Source organism: Oncorhynchus tshawytscha, linkage group LG25 (assembly GCF_018296145.1).
Source record: "Oncorhynchus tshawytscha isolate Ot180627B linkage group LG25, Otsh_v2.0, whole genome shotgun sequence".
Classification (NCBI taxonomy): Eukaryota; Metazoa; Chordata; class Actinopteri; order Salmoniformes; family Salmonidae; genus Oncorhynchus; species Oncorhynchus tshawytscha.
Genome location: NC_056453.1, coordinates 1454944 through 1472330, shown reverse-complemented (window position 1 = coordinate 1472330; position 17387 = coordinate 1454944). Strand labels below are relative to the sequence as shown.

The following is a 17387-nucleotide window of genomic DNA, read 5'->3' as shown; positions in this document are numbered from 1 at the left end:
ACGGCTATAATCCGATTGTTCTCAGACAGCAGATGAGAAAGCTTCCGTAGACTACAAAAATACCTGGTAACAGACTGCATTGACAGAGCTAGACTGGAGAATACTATCTTCGTACTTTATCTTAACAGTACAATCACAATGTGAAAGTGATCAAAAGAGCATGGCGTTTGTGTTCTGACACAAAGGGAAGCATTTTAACTGTCAGGCAATCAAGATGGGAAGACGCTAGAGATGATTGTTGCTCGAGGGCCTCACATAATCTCTTCAAGTTATTGCAGAATCACTATCTGCAATAACTTGAGAGAGAGAGTTTTATCTTTAAATACAACTGAGATATCTCTAATGATAAATGCAGGACAATTTTTCCAGGTTATTTTTCTAATTAAATGTGTTCTTATGATCTCTTTTAGCAATACCATCACACTATCCAATAGGTCTGAGTCTGCAGCAGTATATATCTCCAATAAATAACCACCTACAATACCTTGAAGAAATATTATTGTCCTCAAAAGTCACGGTCAAAAACACAGTTCTTGATTTAATATCAGACTGTAAATATTCAGGTTAACAATATTCCAATAGATGACAAAGCACACAAACACAAAGCCAAAGTAGTGACTGTTCTCCAGTCTTGATCTCCAAGCCTACTGGGTTCAAGGGGAGTCAAAGGTATGAGGTGCTAGGAAACTTAATGCAAGACTAGAATGTCAATGTTGTCATACAGAGACTCACTGTCAGATGTCAGGGCAGTTTAAACAGGAGTAGTATGGCATTATCAGTGATATATTCATGACATACAGTGGAGAGGTGGTCCATAGGTTAAAGGTTATGAATCTCAACTGCCACCCCATGCTCCAGTGGACCCCAGGTCCTCACCACCCTCATCCCACACTCACAGCCTTCTTCTCGGGTGTTCCGCCAGGTGAAGTCCCTGACAGACGCTTCTCACGGTTCATCAGCTTGCTGTTGGGCTCCCTCAGGGCTCTCTTCAGCTCATTGATACTGGCCTGGTGCTTCAGTAAGACATCCTCTGACTTATCCAAAAACTGTACAGAATAAAGGGATAGATAGAGAGAATGAGAGAGGGCAGGGAAAGGAGAAGAAGGAGGAGGATAGAGTAATATGCATTAGTATGACATCATATAAATTACCACTGCAGTAATCACAGACAAACTAAATGAAATAGCATTATGCGTGGACGAACAAAACGTGATCTGAAATAATATATCACTGTGACATTAATATCGTAAGCAGCGCACAGGAAAAGACACAAACACAATGACTTACACTAATGTGTCTTAATGCTCAGCGATTCAGCACATGGATCAAGTGTTTGTGGGCTGCGAATGTGATTGCATTTCTATTCCATTCAGTATTTTGTCTTTGGATGAATATGGCATTTGGGATTCTATTAAAACCCTTTGCCAATGAAAGTATTATTGATTTGGATGTTTATTAGGAGGAAACAAACACCAAATTAAAACGACTCTGAATGTGCTAATATATACACTTAGTGAATAGCTAGCTAGTTCTCTGTTGTCTAGTATTCATTTTCATTGACTACTGTAGCTGCATACATCATACATTACATCAATTGAAGGCTGACTTAAGTGAATGCTGTTATTCACACTGAGGCTGGTTTAAGTGAATGTTGTTCAGTATCCTTGACAATCCAGAGCAATCTGTGTTGCATCTCCATACAACAATAGGGACATTGCATTGATGATGCAGGCACTTAAAGAGGAAATGGAGCTTCAGTGCACTATCCTAATCCTAAAATACGTATACTTAGTAATGTTCTATGTTGTTCAATAGTCTGCAATGAGTTTCATGAGATTTCCTAGATGTTTTGGTAGAGGCCACTTGTTCAGTTGAGTGGGTCACAAAGCACTGGGACAGAACCAGGGTTGAAGGCAATTCCATCTGAATTCCAGTCATTTGCGAAACTGTTTTGAACTGCTGAAGAAATAGACAGGAATAGATGTGGAACTGACTCCAACTCTGGACAGATCAGCACAATGAGCTATACCTCCTTGTGTCGATGGGTTGTCTCCTGGTCCAACTGAGATGGCAGAGTTGGGGCAGAAGCAGGGACAGGGGTGATTGGGTAGGGGTGGATTGGGGTAAGGGGAGTAGGGGAGGATGCAGAGACAGAGGAAGAGCGGAGACTGAGTCAAGGAGGCAGGCAGACAGACTGAACAACCCTAATTGGACACAGCCAAGGAATAGCTGTACACACAAACACACAAACAAACACACAAGCACACACCAGGAACACACACACACGCAACCATGCAGGCTGACTTCAGATTTTCAGATCGGAGTGCCTGTAAAAATCCGTATAGTCAAGCTCTTGCTCTGATGGTTGAATGATCATTGGGGAATTTTGGCATTATGTCTATTAGATTTTGAGTACTACTTCATGCTAAAAATAAAAGACAAAATAACAACTCAATATACAGCTTCACCAAAACCGTAGTTCATTCTAGAAGGAAGTAAAATATTTAGGGCTGTCAAACGATACAACTAATTAATGGAGTTAATGGCATTAGTTAATTTTTGAATTTGCTCAGATTTGCTCAAGAATGGGCCACCACCCAAAGGATATCTAGTCAACTTGACACAATAGTGTGTGTGGGGAGGGATGGGGGGGGTGCAACACAATACTCAATACTATATTCCGGACTCTGAAATGGCTGGTTCTGATATCTCTTGATTTCTTGATTTTTTATTTTTTGGGGGATTTGTGTGCATTGTTTTGTAAGCCCGGGCGGTATACTGTATGTATCACATACCTGGGTATTTGGAAATAGCCACAGGATTGTTTTTCAAAACCGTCAATACCGTTGAAAATATTTATTTTAAGTTTTTCAACAAATTGTAGTATTTGTAGCTACTTTTTATGTAAATACGTGCAGGCAACTTGTGCAATACGTTAGAAAATAAAGCAGATCACATTCTTCATTTCACCTGTTACATTATTTTCCACTGAACAAAAATATAAACACAACATGAAACAATTTCAAAGATTCTACTGAGCTACAGTTCATAGAAGGAAATCAGTAAATTTTAATAAATTCATTGGGTTCTAATCTATGGATTTCACATGACTGGGAATACAGATATGCATCTGTGGTCACAGATACCTTAAAAAAATAAGGTGAGGGAATAGATCAGAAAGCCAGTCAGTATCTGATGTGACCATCATTTTCCTCATTGCACAACAAATCTCCTTCGCATAGAGTTGATCTAGCTGTTGATTGTGGCCTGTGGAATGTTGTCCCAATCCTCTTCAATGTCTGTGTGAAGTTGCTGGATATTGGCAGGAACTGGAACACACTGTGGTACACGTCGATCCAGAGCATCCCAAACATGCTCAATGGGTGACATGTCTGGTGAATATGCAGGCCATGGAAGAACATATTCAGCTTCCAGGAATTGTGTAATTATCATGCTGAAACATGAGGTGATGGCGGCGGATGAATGGCACGACAATGGGCCTCTGGATTTCGTCACAGTATCTCTGTGCATTCAAATTGCCATCGATAAAATGCAATTGTGTTTTTTGTCAGTAGCTTATGCCTGCCCATACCATAACCCCACTGCCACCATGGGGCACGCGGTTCACAATGTTGACATCAGCAAACTGCTTATCCACACAACGCCATACACGCTGTCAGCCATCTGTCCAGTCTTCCGGCGCCGACAAAGAGATGGCCTAGGAAACTATGCAGTATTTAGTTTTTCAATGTGTTATTTCTTACATTGTTACCCCAAGAAATCTTAGGTTTTATTACATACAGTCGGGAGGAACTATTGGATATAAGAGCAACGTCAACTCACCAACATTACGACCAGGAATACGACTTTCCCGAAGCAGATCCTCTGTTTGGCCCACCACCCAGGACAATGGATCGGGTCCCAGCCGGCGACCCAAAACAATGGCGACGCAGAAGGGGCAGACGGAGCGGTCTTCTGGTCAGGCTCGGTAGACGGGCACATCGCGCACCGCTCCCAAGCATACTAGTCGCCAATATCCAGTCTCTTGACAACAAGGTAGACGAAATCCGAGCAAGAGTTGCCTTCCAGAGAGACATCAGAGACTGTAACGTTCTTTATTTCACGGAAACATGGCTCCCTCAAGCCACGCTATCGGAGTCGGTACAGCCACCTGGTTTCTTCATGCATTGCGCCGACAGAAACAAGCATCTCTCTGGTAAGAAGAAGGACGGGGGTGTATGCCTTATGATTAACGAGACGTGGTGTGATCATAACAACATACAGGAACTCAAGTCCTTCTGTTCACCTGACTTAGAATTCCTCACAATCAAATGCTGACCGCATTATCTACAAAGATAATTCTCTTCGATAATCACAGTCGTGTATATTCCCCCCCAAGCCGACACATCGGCAGTCCTGAAAGAACTTAATTCGACTCTATGTAAACTGGAAACCACATATCCTGATGCTGCATTTATTGGAGTTGGGGTTTTAAATCATTTGAAAACAAGGCTCCCTAAATTCTATGAGCAAATCGATTGCGCGACCCGGGCTGGCAAAACCCTAGATCATTGTTACTCTAACTTCCGCAACGCATATAAGGCACTCCCCCGCCCTGCTTTCGGAAAAGCTGACCACGACTCCATTTTGTTGCTCCCAGCCTATAGACAGAAACTAAAACAGGAAGCACCCGCGCTCAGGTCTGTTCAACGCTGGTCCGACCAATCGGATTCCACGCTTCAAGATTGCTTCGACCACGTGGACTGGGATATGTTCGGCATAGCGTCAAACAACAACATTGATGAATACGCTGATTTGGTGAGCAAGTTTATTAGCAAGTGCATCGGTGATGTTGTACCCACAGCGTCTATTAAAACATCCCCCAACCAGAAACTGTGGATTGATGGCAGCATTCGCGCAGAACTGAAAGCCGAACCACTGCTTTTAATCAGGGCAAGGTGACCGGAAACATGACTGAATACAAACAGTGTAGCTATTCCCTCCGCAAGGCAATCAAACAAGCTAAGCGTCAGTATAGAGACAAAGTAGAGTTGCAATTAAACAGCTCAGACACGAAAGGTATGTGGCAGGGTCTACAGACAATCACAGACTACAACAGAAAAACCAGCCCCATCGCGGACCACGATGTCTTGCTCCCAGAAAGCTTATTTGCTCGCTTTGAGGACAATACAGTGCCACTGACACGGCCCGCCACCAAAACCTGTGGGCTCTCCTTCACTGCAGCCAACGTGAGTAAAACATTTAAACGTGTTAACCCTCGCAAGGCTGCAGGCCCAGACGGGATCCCCAGCCGCGTCCTCAGAGCATGCGCAGACCAGCTGGCTGGTGTGTTTACGGACATATTCAATCAATCCTTATTTCAGTCTGCTGTTCCCACATGCTTCAACAGGGCCACCATTGTTCCTGTTCCCAAGAAAGCTAAGGTAACTGAGCTAAATGACTACCGCCCCGTAGCACTCACTTCCGTCATCATGAAGTGCTTTGAGAGACTAGTCAAGGACAATATCACCTCCACCCTACCTGACACCCTAGACCCATTCCAATTTGCTTACCGCCCCAGTAGGTCCACAGACGACGCAATCGCAATCACACTGCACACTAACCCATCTGGACAAGAGGAATACCTATGTAAGAATGACCCTGGGTCTCGACCTCGCCCTGGTCAGGAAAATAACCTCACACTCAATGTCAACAAAACAAAGGAGATGATCGTGGACTTCAGGAAACAGCAGAGGGAGCATCCCCCTATCCACATTGACGGGACAGTAGTGGAGAGGGTGGAAAGTTTTCAGTTCCTCGGCGTACACATCACGGACAAACTGAAATGGTCCACCCACACAGACAGTGTGGTGAAGAAGGCGCAGCAGCTACTCTTCAACCTCCGGAGGCTGAAGAAAGTCGGCTTGTCACCAAAAACACCCACAAAAAAACACCCACTTTTACAGATGCACAATCAAGAGCATCCTGTCTGGCTGTATCACCGCCTGGTATGGCAACTGCTCTGCCCATAACCATAAGGCTCTCCAGAGGGTAGTGAGGTCTGCACAACCCATCACCAGGGGCAAACTATCTGCCCTCCAGGACACCTACACCACCCAATGTCATAGGAAGGCCAAAAAGATCATCAAGGACAAAAAACACCCGAGCCACTGCCTGTTCACCCCATTATCATCCAGAAGGCGAGGTCAGTACAGGTGCATCAAAGTGGGGACCGAGAGACTGAAAAACAGCTTCTGTCTCAAGGCCATCAGGAGTTTGCCAAAAGGCACCTAAAGGACTCAGTTTTACATTTTTATTACATTTGCAAAAATATCTAAAAACATGTTTCTGCTTTGTCATTATGGGGTATTGTGTGTAAATTAATATTTAATATTTAATCCATTTAATATTTAATCAATTTTAGAATAATGCTGTAATGTAACAAACTGTGGGAAAAAAATAAAGGGGTCTGAATACTTTCCGAATTCACTGTACACACACAGACGACATACGACTACGTACACTCAGACACACATGCATATTGATGCCACACACACACACACACACACACACACACACACAGACACATAGACACACACACACACACACACACACACAGACACATAGACACACACACACACACACACACACGCACGCACACACACACACACGCACACACTGTTCACATAAGCTGCTGCTACTCTGTTAATTATTTATCCTGATTGCCTAGTCCATTTTAACCCTACCTACATGTACATATTACCTAAATTCCTTCAATTACCTCGGACCCCAGCACATTGACTCGTTACCGGTTAGGGTTCAAGCTCCAGTAGGCAAATCTGTTTGAGAGGAACTGTATTACTGTACTGTATTATACTGTATTATATGGACTGGAATTAAGCACATCATTCAAACCATGATGAAGCAGGGAGAGAACATGTGATTCTGGTGCAGCACATGCAGCCTACAAAGTTACAAGTATAGGGTAGCGAATTAGATTTTAATTTTGAAATATAATAGGGCCTATTTGTATAATTAGTTGGCCGAGACATTTATACCTTTCATAATATTTCTCCTAATGTTATTTGCCTACCTCTTCTTTCTCTATTGTTGGTTCATTCCTTCCACAGTTAAATGAAATACGTTTTGTTGTCCTTATCTTCATCATTCTAATGAAATCCTTGAATAATATAGGACTAGAAAGAGATGCAGAAGGCTTTCACTTCTCTTCACGAAGACTAAATGGTTATGGGTTTGAATAAATACCCAGCTAGCACAGTGGATCTGGGCAGACTCCGGCTGAGAGTCTGGGCACTCGGCTGAGTGGGAGTGGGCCGCCTTCGGCAGTATTACTTATGGCTAGGGTGTGGGGATTGAGCTCGGGACAATTCCAGTGTGAGGTATCTGGTCCAAATGTAGTACTTGGGGCTCGGGCTGATTGGGGCTATTCTCTGTCGGATGATTAGGCGGGCTGCGTTACATACAGTGGGGCAAAAAAGTATATCCCACCATATCCCCCTATGGTGGGATTGTGTTTCGGAGGATGCACGGCTCTTGACATTCGCCTCTCCCGAGGCCGTATGGGAGTTGCAGCAATGGGACAAGACAATTGGATATGATGAAAAGAGGGTAAAAAATATTATAAAAACCTTTTGTGGGCCTACCAGGTGGCGCAGTGGTCTAGGGCACTGCATTGCAGCACTAGCTGTGCCACCAGAGACTGTGCCACCATAGACACCAGAGGCCTAGCGTCGTCCGGGTTAGGGAGGGTTTGGCCGGTAGGGATATCCTTGTCTCATCACGGACCAGCAACTCCTGTGGCGGGCCGGGCACAGTGCACGCTAACCAAGGTCGCCAGGTGCACGGTGTTTCCTCCGACACATTGGTGCGCCTGGCTTCCGGGTTGGATGTGCACTGTGTTAAGAAGCAGTGCGGCTTTGTTGGGTTGTGTTTCGGAGGACGCATGACTTTCGACCTTTGTCTCTCCCGAGCCCGTACAGGAGTTGTAGCGATGAGACAAGATAGTAACTACTAATAATTGGATACTACGAAAATTGGGGAGAAAAGGGGATAAAATTCAAAAAATAAAATTAATAAATAAATAAAAACATTTTGTGGATAGGTATAATTTGTATGTTTAAAATGTATAATAGTAATATTTAAAATGACTAAATCGGTAATCGTCTAGGGTGTTTCTGGTAAGTCAGCTGAATTCCGGTAGACGGAAACATTCCGATGTAATTGGGCCGATTCTGGGGGGTCATTCATTTTCATTCTGCACCAAGTATGACACCTGACTCCGGGCCAAATTCAATCAGCTCTGGCCTGGAAAAGGGCCGCTTCTGGTCCGATTCCTTATTGCTAGCTGAGTAACTGCTACAGCCTACCGCCATCGCGTGTTCTCACTTCAAACTACCCATGAGTTCTATTGGCTGCCGTATTTAACGCACTTCAAATAGTCTATTGGTATAATAAATGCAAAAAAATATATATGTTCAGCAAGTTATTCTAGTCCAAGTGCTAAGGAGCGTTTTTTAAGGAGAGAAGCCAGCGGAGCACAGGTGTGTGCGTATTGCGCAAGAGACAGTGGCTATAAAATAGAAGCTTATTATGCATAACAAATGATTAGTTAGCTAAATATAAAGCTAATACTGCCTTGAATGTATTACCTGAAAGAGGAAGTCTAGGACATCTATATATAGGGCTATATATCAATCCAGAACATGATTATCTATTTTGGATGCAATTTGAATGGAGTTGATGGAGAGTGAGAACAACTGAACTGCAGAGTTAAAGAAAGGATTTAAAGCAAGATACTCGAGTGATAGGCTGTTTTAAAACTCCACTGCTGCAATAAAAAAATATATATATTTTCAATAAAATAATCAGATGACCTCCGAAATCCAGATTAAGATGGGTAATTTAGACGCGCATTCAGTCTTTATATTACTGTAGTATAGGCTATGTTGCCAAATGTAGGCCTACCTGTCACAAGAAAAGAAGTTATGATGAGATGACATGTCGACATGCATTGTGAACTGTGCCCCATACTGAGATAGCCTGTCTGTCCCCACGCTGAGAATAGATGATTCATCATGCAAGCCTTAAAGAAGCCAGATATAGACATCACATATAATTTAACAGTTCCATTTCACGCCATGCTCTTCATATACATGATTTATTATAATTTACCGGTTTCTCACAGTTATTTATCCCGAGAAAAAGGAGTGATTTGGGGCGTTAATTCTCGGTAACCGGGTTGATTTGGGGCGTTAATTCTATTTGTTAATAAAGCTTCAGGCATTATAAATGAGTGTGACTATAGGAGAAAAAAATAACTGGCTCTATGAATGCAAAGAACAAAGAGCTTTTACACTTGTCCAACAATGTTATGAAAACACTGTAACCATCTGTACTGTTCAGATAACTTTACACATATATACACGTGTAAAATGGCACCGGAGCAGAAGGTTTTAGTGCCCCCAACCGATTGTGTTTTTTTGTTTGTTTATCTGCGTTGTTTGTAACTTTTTTTTCTGGCCCAGGAGTGTGAAGGTGAACGGAAAGGCTCTGGAGCAATGAACCACCCTTGCTGTCTCTGCCTGGCCGGTTCCCCTCTTTCCACTCAGATTCTCTGCCTCTAACCCTATTGCTATTTCATGCCGTCCCTAGGAGGGGTGCGTCACTTGAGTGGGTTGAGTCACTGATGTGATCTTCCTGTCTGGGTTGGCGCCCCCCTTTGGGTTGTGCCGTGGCTGAGATCTTTGTGGGCAACACTCTGCCTTGTCTCAGGATGGTAAGTTGGTGGTTGAAAATATCCCTCTAGTGGTGTGGGGGCTGTGCTTTGGCAAAGTGGGTGGGGTTATATCCTTCCTGTTTGGCCCTGTCCGGGGGTATCATCGGATGGGGCCACAGTGTTTCCTGTCCCCTCGTGTTTCAGGGGGGCTAGGGTAAGTTTGCAATGATGACTCCTTGCTGTCCCCAGTCCACCTGGCCATGCTGCTGCTCCAGTTTCAACTGTTCTGCCTGCGGCTATGGAATCCTGACCTGTTCACCGGATGTGCTACCTGTCCCAGACATGCTGTTTTCAACTCTCTAGAGACAGCAGGAGTGATAGAGATACTCTTAATGATCGGCTATGAAACGCCAACTGACATTTACTCCTGAGGTGCTGACTTGCTGCACCCTCGACAACTACTGTGATTATTATTATTTGACCATGCTGGTCATTTATGAACATTTGAACATCTTGGCCATGTTCTGTTATCATCTCCACCCGGCACAGCCAGAAGAGGACTGGCCACCCCTCATAGCCTGGTTCCTCTCTAGGTTTATTCCTAGGTTTGGGCCTTTCTAGTGAGTTTTTCCTAGCCACCGTGCTTCTACACCTGCATTGCTTGCTGTTTGGGGTTTTAGGCTGGGTTTCTGTACAGCACTTTGAGATATCAGCTGATGTACGAAGGGCTCTATAAATACAATTGATTTGATTCGATTTTTAAAGCTATTTTTATACATATTGTTGCTTCTACCGTCTCTTATGACCGAAAAGACATCAGGACTGCGATTACTCACCACGGACTAGCAGAATCCTTTTTCTTCATTCACGACTCTGACGAGCCCGAGGCAGAGGATATACGGCTCCCTCGGGAACAGGCACCGACCCCAGTGATCTGCGTGAAGAGGAGGCGGAGAAAGAGAGGCCGGAGGGCGGACTGCCTTCTGAGGAGTAGGAGGCGATCGAATAAACCCCCACTCCCCTCAATTCTGCTCTCAAACATGCAATCTTTGGACAATAAAAATAACTAGTTTTTGGGAAGATTAAACTAACAACGGGACATTAAAAACTGTAACATCTTACGATTCATGGAGTCGTGGCTGAATGACAACAATATCAACATACAGCTGGCTGGTTATAAGATGTACCAGCAGGATAGAACAGCGGCATCTGGTAAGACAAGGGGCGGTGGTCAATGTATTTTTGTAAACAACAGCTGGTGCACGATATCTAAGTAAGTCTCGAGCTATTGCTCGCCTGAGGTAGAGTTTCTCATGATAAGCTGCAGACCACATTACCTACCGAGAGAGTTTTCATCTATATTCTTTGTAATTGTTTACACATCACCACAGTCAGAGGCTGGCACTAAGATATCATTGAATGAGCTGTATTCTGCCATAAGCAAACAAGAAAACGCTCACCCAGAGACAGTAGCCGGGGACTTGAATGCAGGGAAACTTAAATCAGTTTTCCCTCATTTGTATCATTATGTTAAATGTGCAACCATAGGGAAAATAACTCTGGACCACCAATACTCCACACACAGAGATGCATACAAAGCTCTCACTCGCCCTCCATTTGGCAAATCTGACCATAATTCTATCCTCCTGATTCCCACTTACGAGCAAAAATTAAAGCAGGATGCACCAGTGACTAGATCGATAAAAAAATGGTCAGATGAAGCAGATGCTAAGCTACAGGACTGTTTTGCTAGCAGAGACTGGAATATGTTCCGGGATTCCTCCAATGCATTGAGGAGTACACCACATCTGTCATTGGCTTTATCAATAAGTGCATCGACGACGTTGTCCCCACAGTGACCGTACGTACATACCCCAAACAGAAACCATGGATTACGGGCAGCATCCACACTGAGCTAAAGGCTAGAGCTGCTGCTTTCAAGGAGCGGGGCTCTAACCTGGAAGCTTATAAGAAATCCCTATTGCTATTCATTGACTACAGCTCAGCGTTCAACACCATAGTGCCCTCAAAGCTCATCAACAAGCTAAGGACCCTGGGACTAAACACCTCCCTCTGCAACTGGATCCTGGACTTCCTGAAGGGCCGCCCCAAGGTGGTAAGGGTAGGTAACAACACATCTGCCACACTTATCCTCAACACAGGGGCCCCTCAGGGGTGCGTGCTCAACCCCCTCCTGTACTCCCTGTTCGCTCATGACTGCACAGTCAGGCACGACTCCAACACCATTAAATTTGATGACACAACAGTGGTAGGCCTGATCACCGACAACAACGAGACAGCCTAAAGGGAGAAGGTCAGAGACCTGGCCATGTGGTGCCAGGACAACAACCTTGCCCTCAATGTGACCAAGACAAAGGAGATGATTGTGGACTACAGGAAAAAGAGGACCGAGCACGCCCCCATTCTCATCGACAGGGCTGCAGTGAAGCAGGTTGAGAGCTTCAAGTTCCTTGGTGTCCACGTCACCAACAAACTAACATGGTCCAAGCACACCATGACAGTCGTGAAGCAGGCACCACAAAACCTATTCCCCCTCAGGAGACTGAAAAGATTTGGCATGGGTCCTCACATCCTCAAAAGGTTCGACATCTACACCATCCTGACTGGTTGCATCACTGCCTGGTATGGCAACTACTCGGTCTCTGACCGCAAGGCACTACAGAGGGTGGTGCGAACGGCCGAGTACATCACTGGAGCAAGCTTCCGGCCATCCAGGAAACTCTATACCAGGCAGTGTCAAAGGAAGGCCCTAACAATTGTCAACGACTCCAGCCACCCTAGTCATAGACTGTTCTCTCTGCTACCACATGGCAAGAGGAACCAAAGTGCCAAGTCTAGGTCCAAGAGGCTTCTAAACAGCTTCTACCCCCAAGCCATAAGACTCCTGAAAATCTAGTCAAATGGCTACCCAGACTATTCACATTGCCCTCCCCCTCCTCACCACTGCCACTCTCTGTTGTCATCTTTGCATAGTCACTATAATTAATATTAATTAACTACCTACATGTACATACTACCTCAACTAACCGGTGCTCCCGCACATTGACTCTGTACCGGCACCCCTCCTGTATACAGTGGGGCAAAAAAGTATTTAGTCAGCCACCAATTGTGCAAGTTCTCTCACTTAAAGAGATGAAAGAGGCCTGTAATTTTCATCATAGGTACACTTCAACTATGACAGACAAAATGAGAAAAGAAAATCCAGAAAATCACATTGTAGGATTTTTTATGAATTTATTTGCAAATTATGGTGGAAAATAAGTATTTGGTCACCTACAAACAAGCAAGATTTCTGGCTCTCACAGACCTGTAACTTCTTCTTTAAGAGGCTTCTCTGTCCTCCACTCGTTACCTGTATTAATGGCACCTGTTTGAACTTGTTATCAGTATAAAAGACACCTGTCCACAACCTCAAACAGTCACACTCCAAACTCCACTATGGCCAAGACCAAAGAGCTGTCAAAGGACACCAGAAACAAAATTGTAGATCTGAACCAGGCTGGGAAGACTGAATCTCCAATAGGTAAGCAGCTTGGTTTGAAGAAATCAACTGTTGGAGCAATTATTAGGAATTGGAAGACCACTGATAATCTCCCTCGATCTGGGGCTCCACGCAAGATCTCACCCCGTGGGGTCAAAATGATCACAAGAACAGTGAGCAAATATCCCAGATCCACACGGGGGGACCTAGTGAATGACCTGCAGAGAGCTGGGACCAAAGTAACAAAGCCTACCATCAGTAACACACTACGCCGCCAGGGACTCAAATCCTGCAGTGCCAGACGTGTCCCCCTGCTTAAGCCAGTACATGTCCAGGCCCGTCTGAAGTTTGCTAGAGAGCATTTGGATGATCCAGAAGAAGATTGGGAGAATGTCATATGGTCAGATGAAACCAAAATATAACTTTTTGGTTAAAATTCAACTCGCCGTGTTTGGAGGACAAAGAATGCTGAGTTGCATCCAAAGAACACCATACCTACTGTGAAGCATGGGGGTGAAACATCATGTTTTGGGGCTGTTTGTCTGCAAAGGGACCAGGACGACTGATCCATGTAAAGGAAAGAATGAATGGGGCCATGTATCGTGAGATTTTGAGTGAAAACCTCCTTCCATCAGCAAGGGCATTGAAGATGAAACGTGGCTGGGTCTTTCAGCATGACAATGATCCCAAACACACCGCCCGGGCAATAAAGGAGTGGCTTCGTAAGAAGAATTTCAAGGTCCTGTAGTGGCCTAGCCTGTCTCCAGATCTCAACCCCATAGAAAATCTTTGGAGGGAGTTGAAAGTCTGTGTTGCCCAGCAACAGCCCCAAAACATCACTGCTCTAGAGGAGATCTGCATGGAGGAATGGGCCAAAATACCAGCAACAGCGTGTGAAAACCTTGTGAAGACTTAGAGAAAACGTTTGACCTCTGTCATTGCCAACAAAAGGTAAAAAACAAAGTATTGAGATAAACTTTTGTTATTGACCAAATACTTATTTTCCACCATAATTTGCTAATAAATTCATTAAAAATCGTACAATGTGATTTTCTGGATTTTTTTTCTTCTCATTTTGTCTGTCATTGTTGAAGTGTACCTATGATGAAAATTACAGGCCTCTCTCATCTTTTTAAGTGGGAGAACTTGCACAATTGGTGGCTGACTAAATACTTTTTTGCCCCACTGTATATTGTTATTTTTTACTGCTCCTCTTCAATTACGTGTTACTTTTATCTCTTATTCTTATCCGTATATTTTCAGTTGGGGGCTCGTAAGTAAGTATTTCACTCTAAGGTTTACACCTGTTGTATTCGGCTCATGTGACTAATAAAATTTGACTTGATATAGGCCTACACACACTCCCTCACTCCCTCTTTCACATACTCCCATTCTCACACACATCCTCTTTCACACACACACACACACACACACACACACACACACACACACACACACACACACAGTCATACATACCCACTCTTGCAAATGCAGCCTACCTTTGAAGCATCTCTTTTAGTGGCATATTCCTTTTCAGTTCTTCCTGTGCCATCTACATTTTGTGAATAGCCTAGTCAGTGGTCAAGTTATCAGGTTCCTAGCTAGCTAGTTAACATGACTAGATAGTTAAACAATGAATAAAAGATATAAATAAAATATAAATTGTCTCGCAAGTAATTTAAAATGGGCTGCGACACGCGCACCAATTTCAGGCAGAAAGAAAAACATAGCTCTGGTGATATTTGGCATCATTTTGCCTAGAGGCCCACGGTCTTCAGCCATGTAAAGGTGCAAGCTAAGACTGTAGCTGTGTTCCGTGTTGTGTTCTGCGCTTAAAATGTTCCGTGCGGTGAAATGGAGACACGATTAATGGCATCAAAAATATTTACCGCCGATAAGCATGTCATGCCTTAACCCGTTATTAACGTGTTAATTTGACAGCCCTTAAAATATTGGCTCTCCAATGAACAGCATCAAATTAATGTTTTGCAGCTTCAATGTAATACTTTGGGTGCAAACAAAGATATGATGGTGCAGAAGATTACTCACTGTATGTCAATTAGGCATACTGCTAGTTTATCATTAATTTGTGGGATTACTGAACACAAAAAGACTGGTAAGCATAGGGCCATCTCACAGACTGACAGACAGACAGACTGACAGAGAGACAGACAGGCCACCAGACACCAAATACCTCCTGTATATTGTCAAGTGGGGACCCAGCATCCTCCTTTTGCCAGCGAGGGTTAAAGAGAGAGAGAGCATATTAGTGAATGACAGGGAGAGAGAGCAAGAAAGAACAGCAGCAGGAGAAGTTAGGTTGGCTTGGCATGAGAGATAAGTGAAGGTTCGATACAGCAGTTAGTGATGATAGTGAGCTATACTGGTTAGCCTCTGAGTGGCATAGAGGGAGCAGAGTTAATTTTGCTTTAAATCTTTAGCGTTAAACCTCAGCAGGGAATGTCACAGTGGTACCCGAAGATCCAGTGGTACACTCTAGCACCAGCAGCACCCCTGCAGTCACTGCCATCTGACAATCTGCACTGATGGACACCTCCACCCTGACACAAACATCATATCCACACAAGCTGTGTGTCTCTCTAAGCTCCCATAGGTATCATCCTACTTATACTGCATTGTATCCTTACTTATAGCCTATTTCCATCCTAGAGTGGCGCTTACCATCAAATGTGAATGTTTTTGATTCTGAGATACAAGTAAGCTGAGCCTGGGTCCACAAATCTGTTTGTGTTTTATCCAACTCCTATGTCATGTAGCCTAGGGAATGTTTTTGGAGTTGGCTAAAGCACATACAGATCAATCAACCAGGCTAGGTTGGGCCATTTACCCTCTGAACCAGATATGACCACCATAGTATCTTAAGTCATATAGCTACCCTCTCAAGCCTTCCTCCCATCTGCCTAACAGTACCTTGCCCTAACCCATGGTTTCCCAAACTCAGTCCTCAGGACCCCAAAGGGTGCATGGTTTGTTTTGTTTTGCCTTAGCACTACACACAGCTGATTTAAAATAATCAACTAATCATCACGCTTCAATCATTTAGATCAGCTGTGTAGTGTTCGGGGCAAAAACCAAAACTTGCTCCCCTTATGTCCCGAGGACGGAGTTTGGGAAATGCTATCCTAACCCTTACCCTAACAGTAACAGTAACAGTAACGTGATAACCCTTACCCTAACAGTAACGTGATAACCCTAACCCTAACAGTAACAGTAACGTGATAACCCTAACCCTAACAGTAACAGTAACTTGATAACCCTAACCCTAACAGTAAGGTGATAACCATAACCCTAACAGTAACGTGATAACCCTAACAGTAACAGTAACGTGATAACCCTAACCCTAACAGTAACAGTAACTTGATAACCCTTACCCTAACAGTAACGTGATAACCCTAACAGTAACAGTAACGTGATAACCCTAACCCTAACAGTAACAGTAACTTGATAACCCTTACCCTAACAGTAACAGTAACTTGATAACCCTAAGCCTAACAGTAACAGTAACGTGATAACCCTTACCCTAACAGTAACAGTAACTTGATAACCCTTACCCTAACAGTAACAGTAACTTGATAACCCTAACCCTAACAGTAACAGTAACGTGATAACCCTTACCCTAACAGTAACAGTAACTTGATAACCCTAACCCTAACAGTAACAGTAATGTGATAACCCTTACCCTAACAGTAACAGTAACTTGATAACCCTAACCCTAACAGTAACAGTAACTTGATAACCCTTACCCTAACAGTAACAGTAACTTGATAAACCTAACCCTAACAGTAACAGTAACTTGATAACCCTAACCCTAACAGTAACAGTAACTTGATAACCCTAACCCTAACAGTAACAGTAACTTGATAACCCTAACCCTAACAGTAACAGTAACTTGATAATCCTTACCCTAACAGTAACAGTAACGTGATAACCCTTACCCTAACAGTAACGTGATAACCCTAACCCTAACAGTAACAGTAACTTGATAACCCTAACCCTAACAGTAACAGTAACGTGATAACCCTAACAGTAACAGTAACTTGATAACCCTTACCCTAACAGTAACAGTAACTTGATAACCCTAACCCTAACAGTAACAGTAACTTGATAACCCTTACCCTAACAGTAACA

General features: G+C 43.7%; 2 protein-coding genes across 13 annotated transcripts in view; one reads left to right on the top strand and one right to left on the bottom strand.

Moving 5' to 3' along the window:
* ccdc186 (coiled-coil domain-containing protein 186) overlaps positions 1-17387 on the top strand; it is a 1196038-nt gene that overhangs the window by 657623 nt on the left and 521028 nt on the right. The window lies entirely within an intron of this gene.
* LOC112220408 (band 4.1-like protein 1) overlaps positions 1-17387 on the bottom strand; it is a 166959-nt gene that overhangs the window by 29190 nt on the left and 120382 nt on the right. For 9 of the 11 annotated variants that reach the window (XM_042305863.1, XM_042305870.1, XM_042305864.1 and 6 more), the window contains exons 13-15: positions 15433-15468; positions 2030-2062; positions 897-1046 (exon numbers count right to left, since the gene is read on the bottom strand). In XM_042305863.1, the coding sequence (XP_042161797.1) occupies positions 897-1046; positions 2030-2062; positions 15433-15468 (219 nt within the window). The remainder of the gene's footprint in view (positions 1-896; positions 1047-2029; positions 2063-15432; positions 15469-17387) is intronic. The other 2 variants (XM_042305867.1, XM_042305868.1) reach the window with 2 other exon arrangements.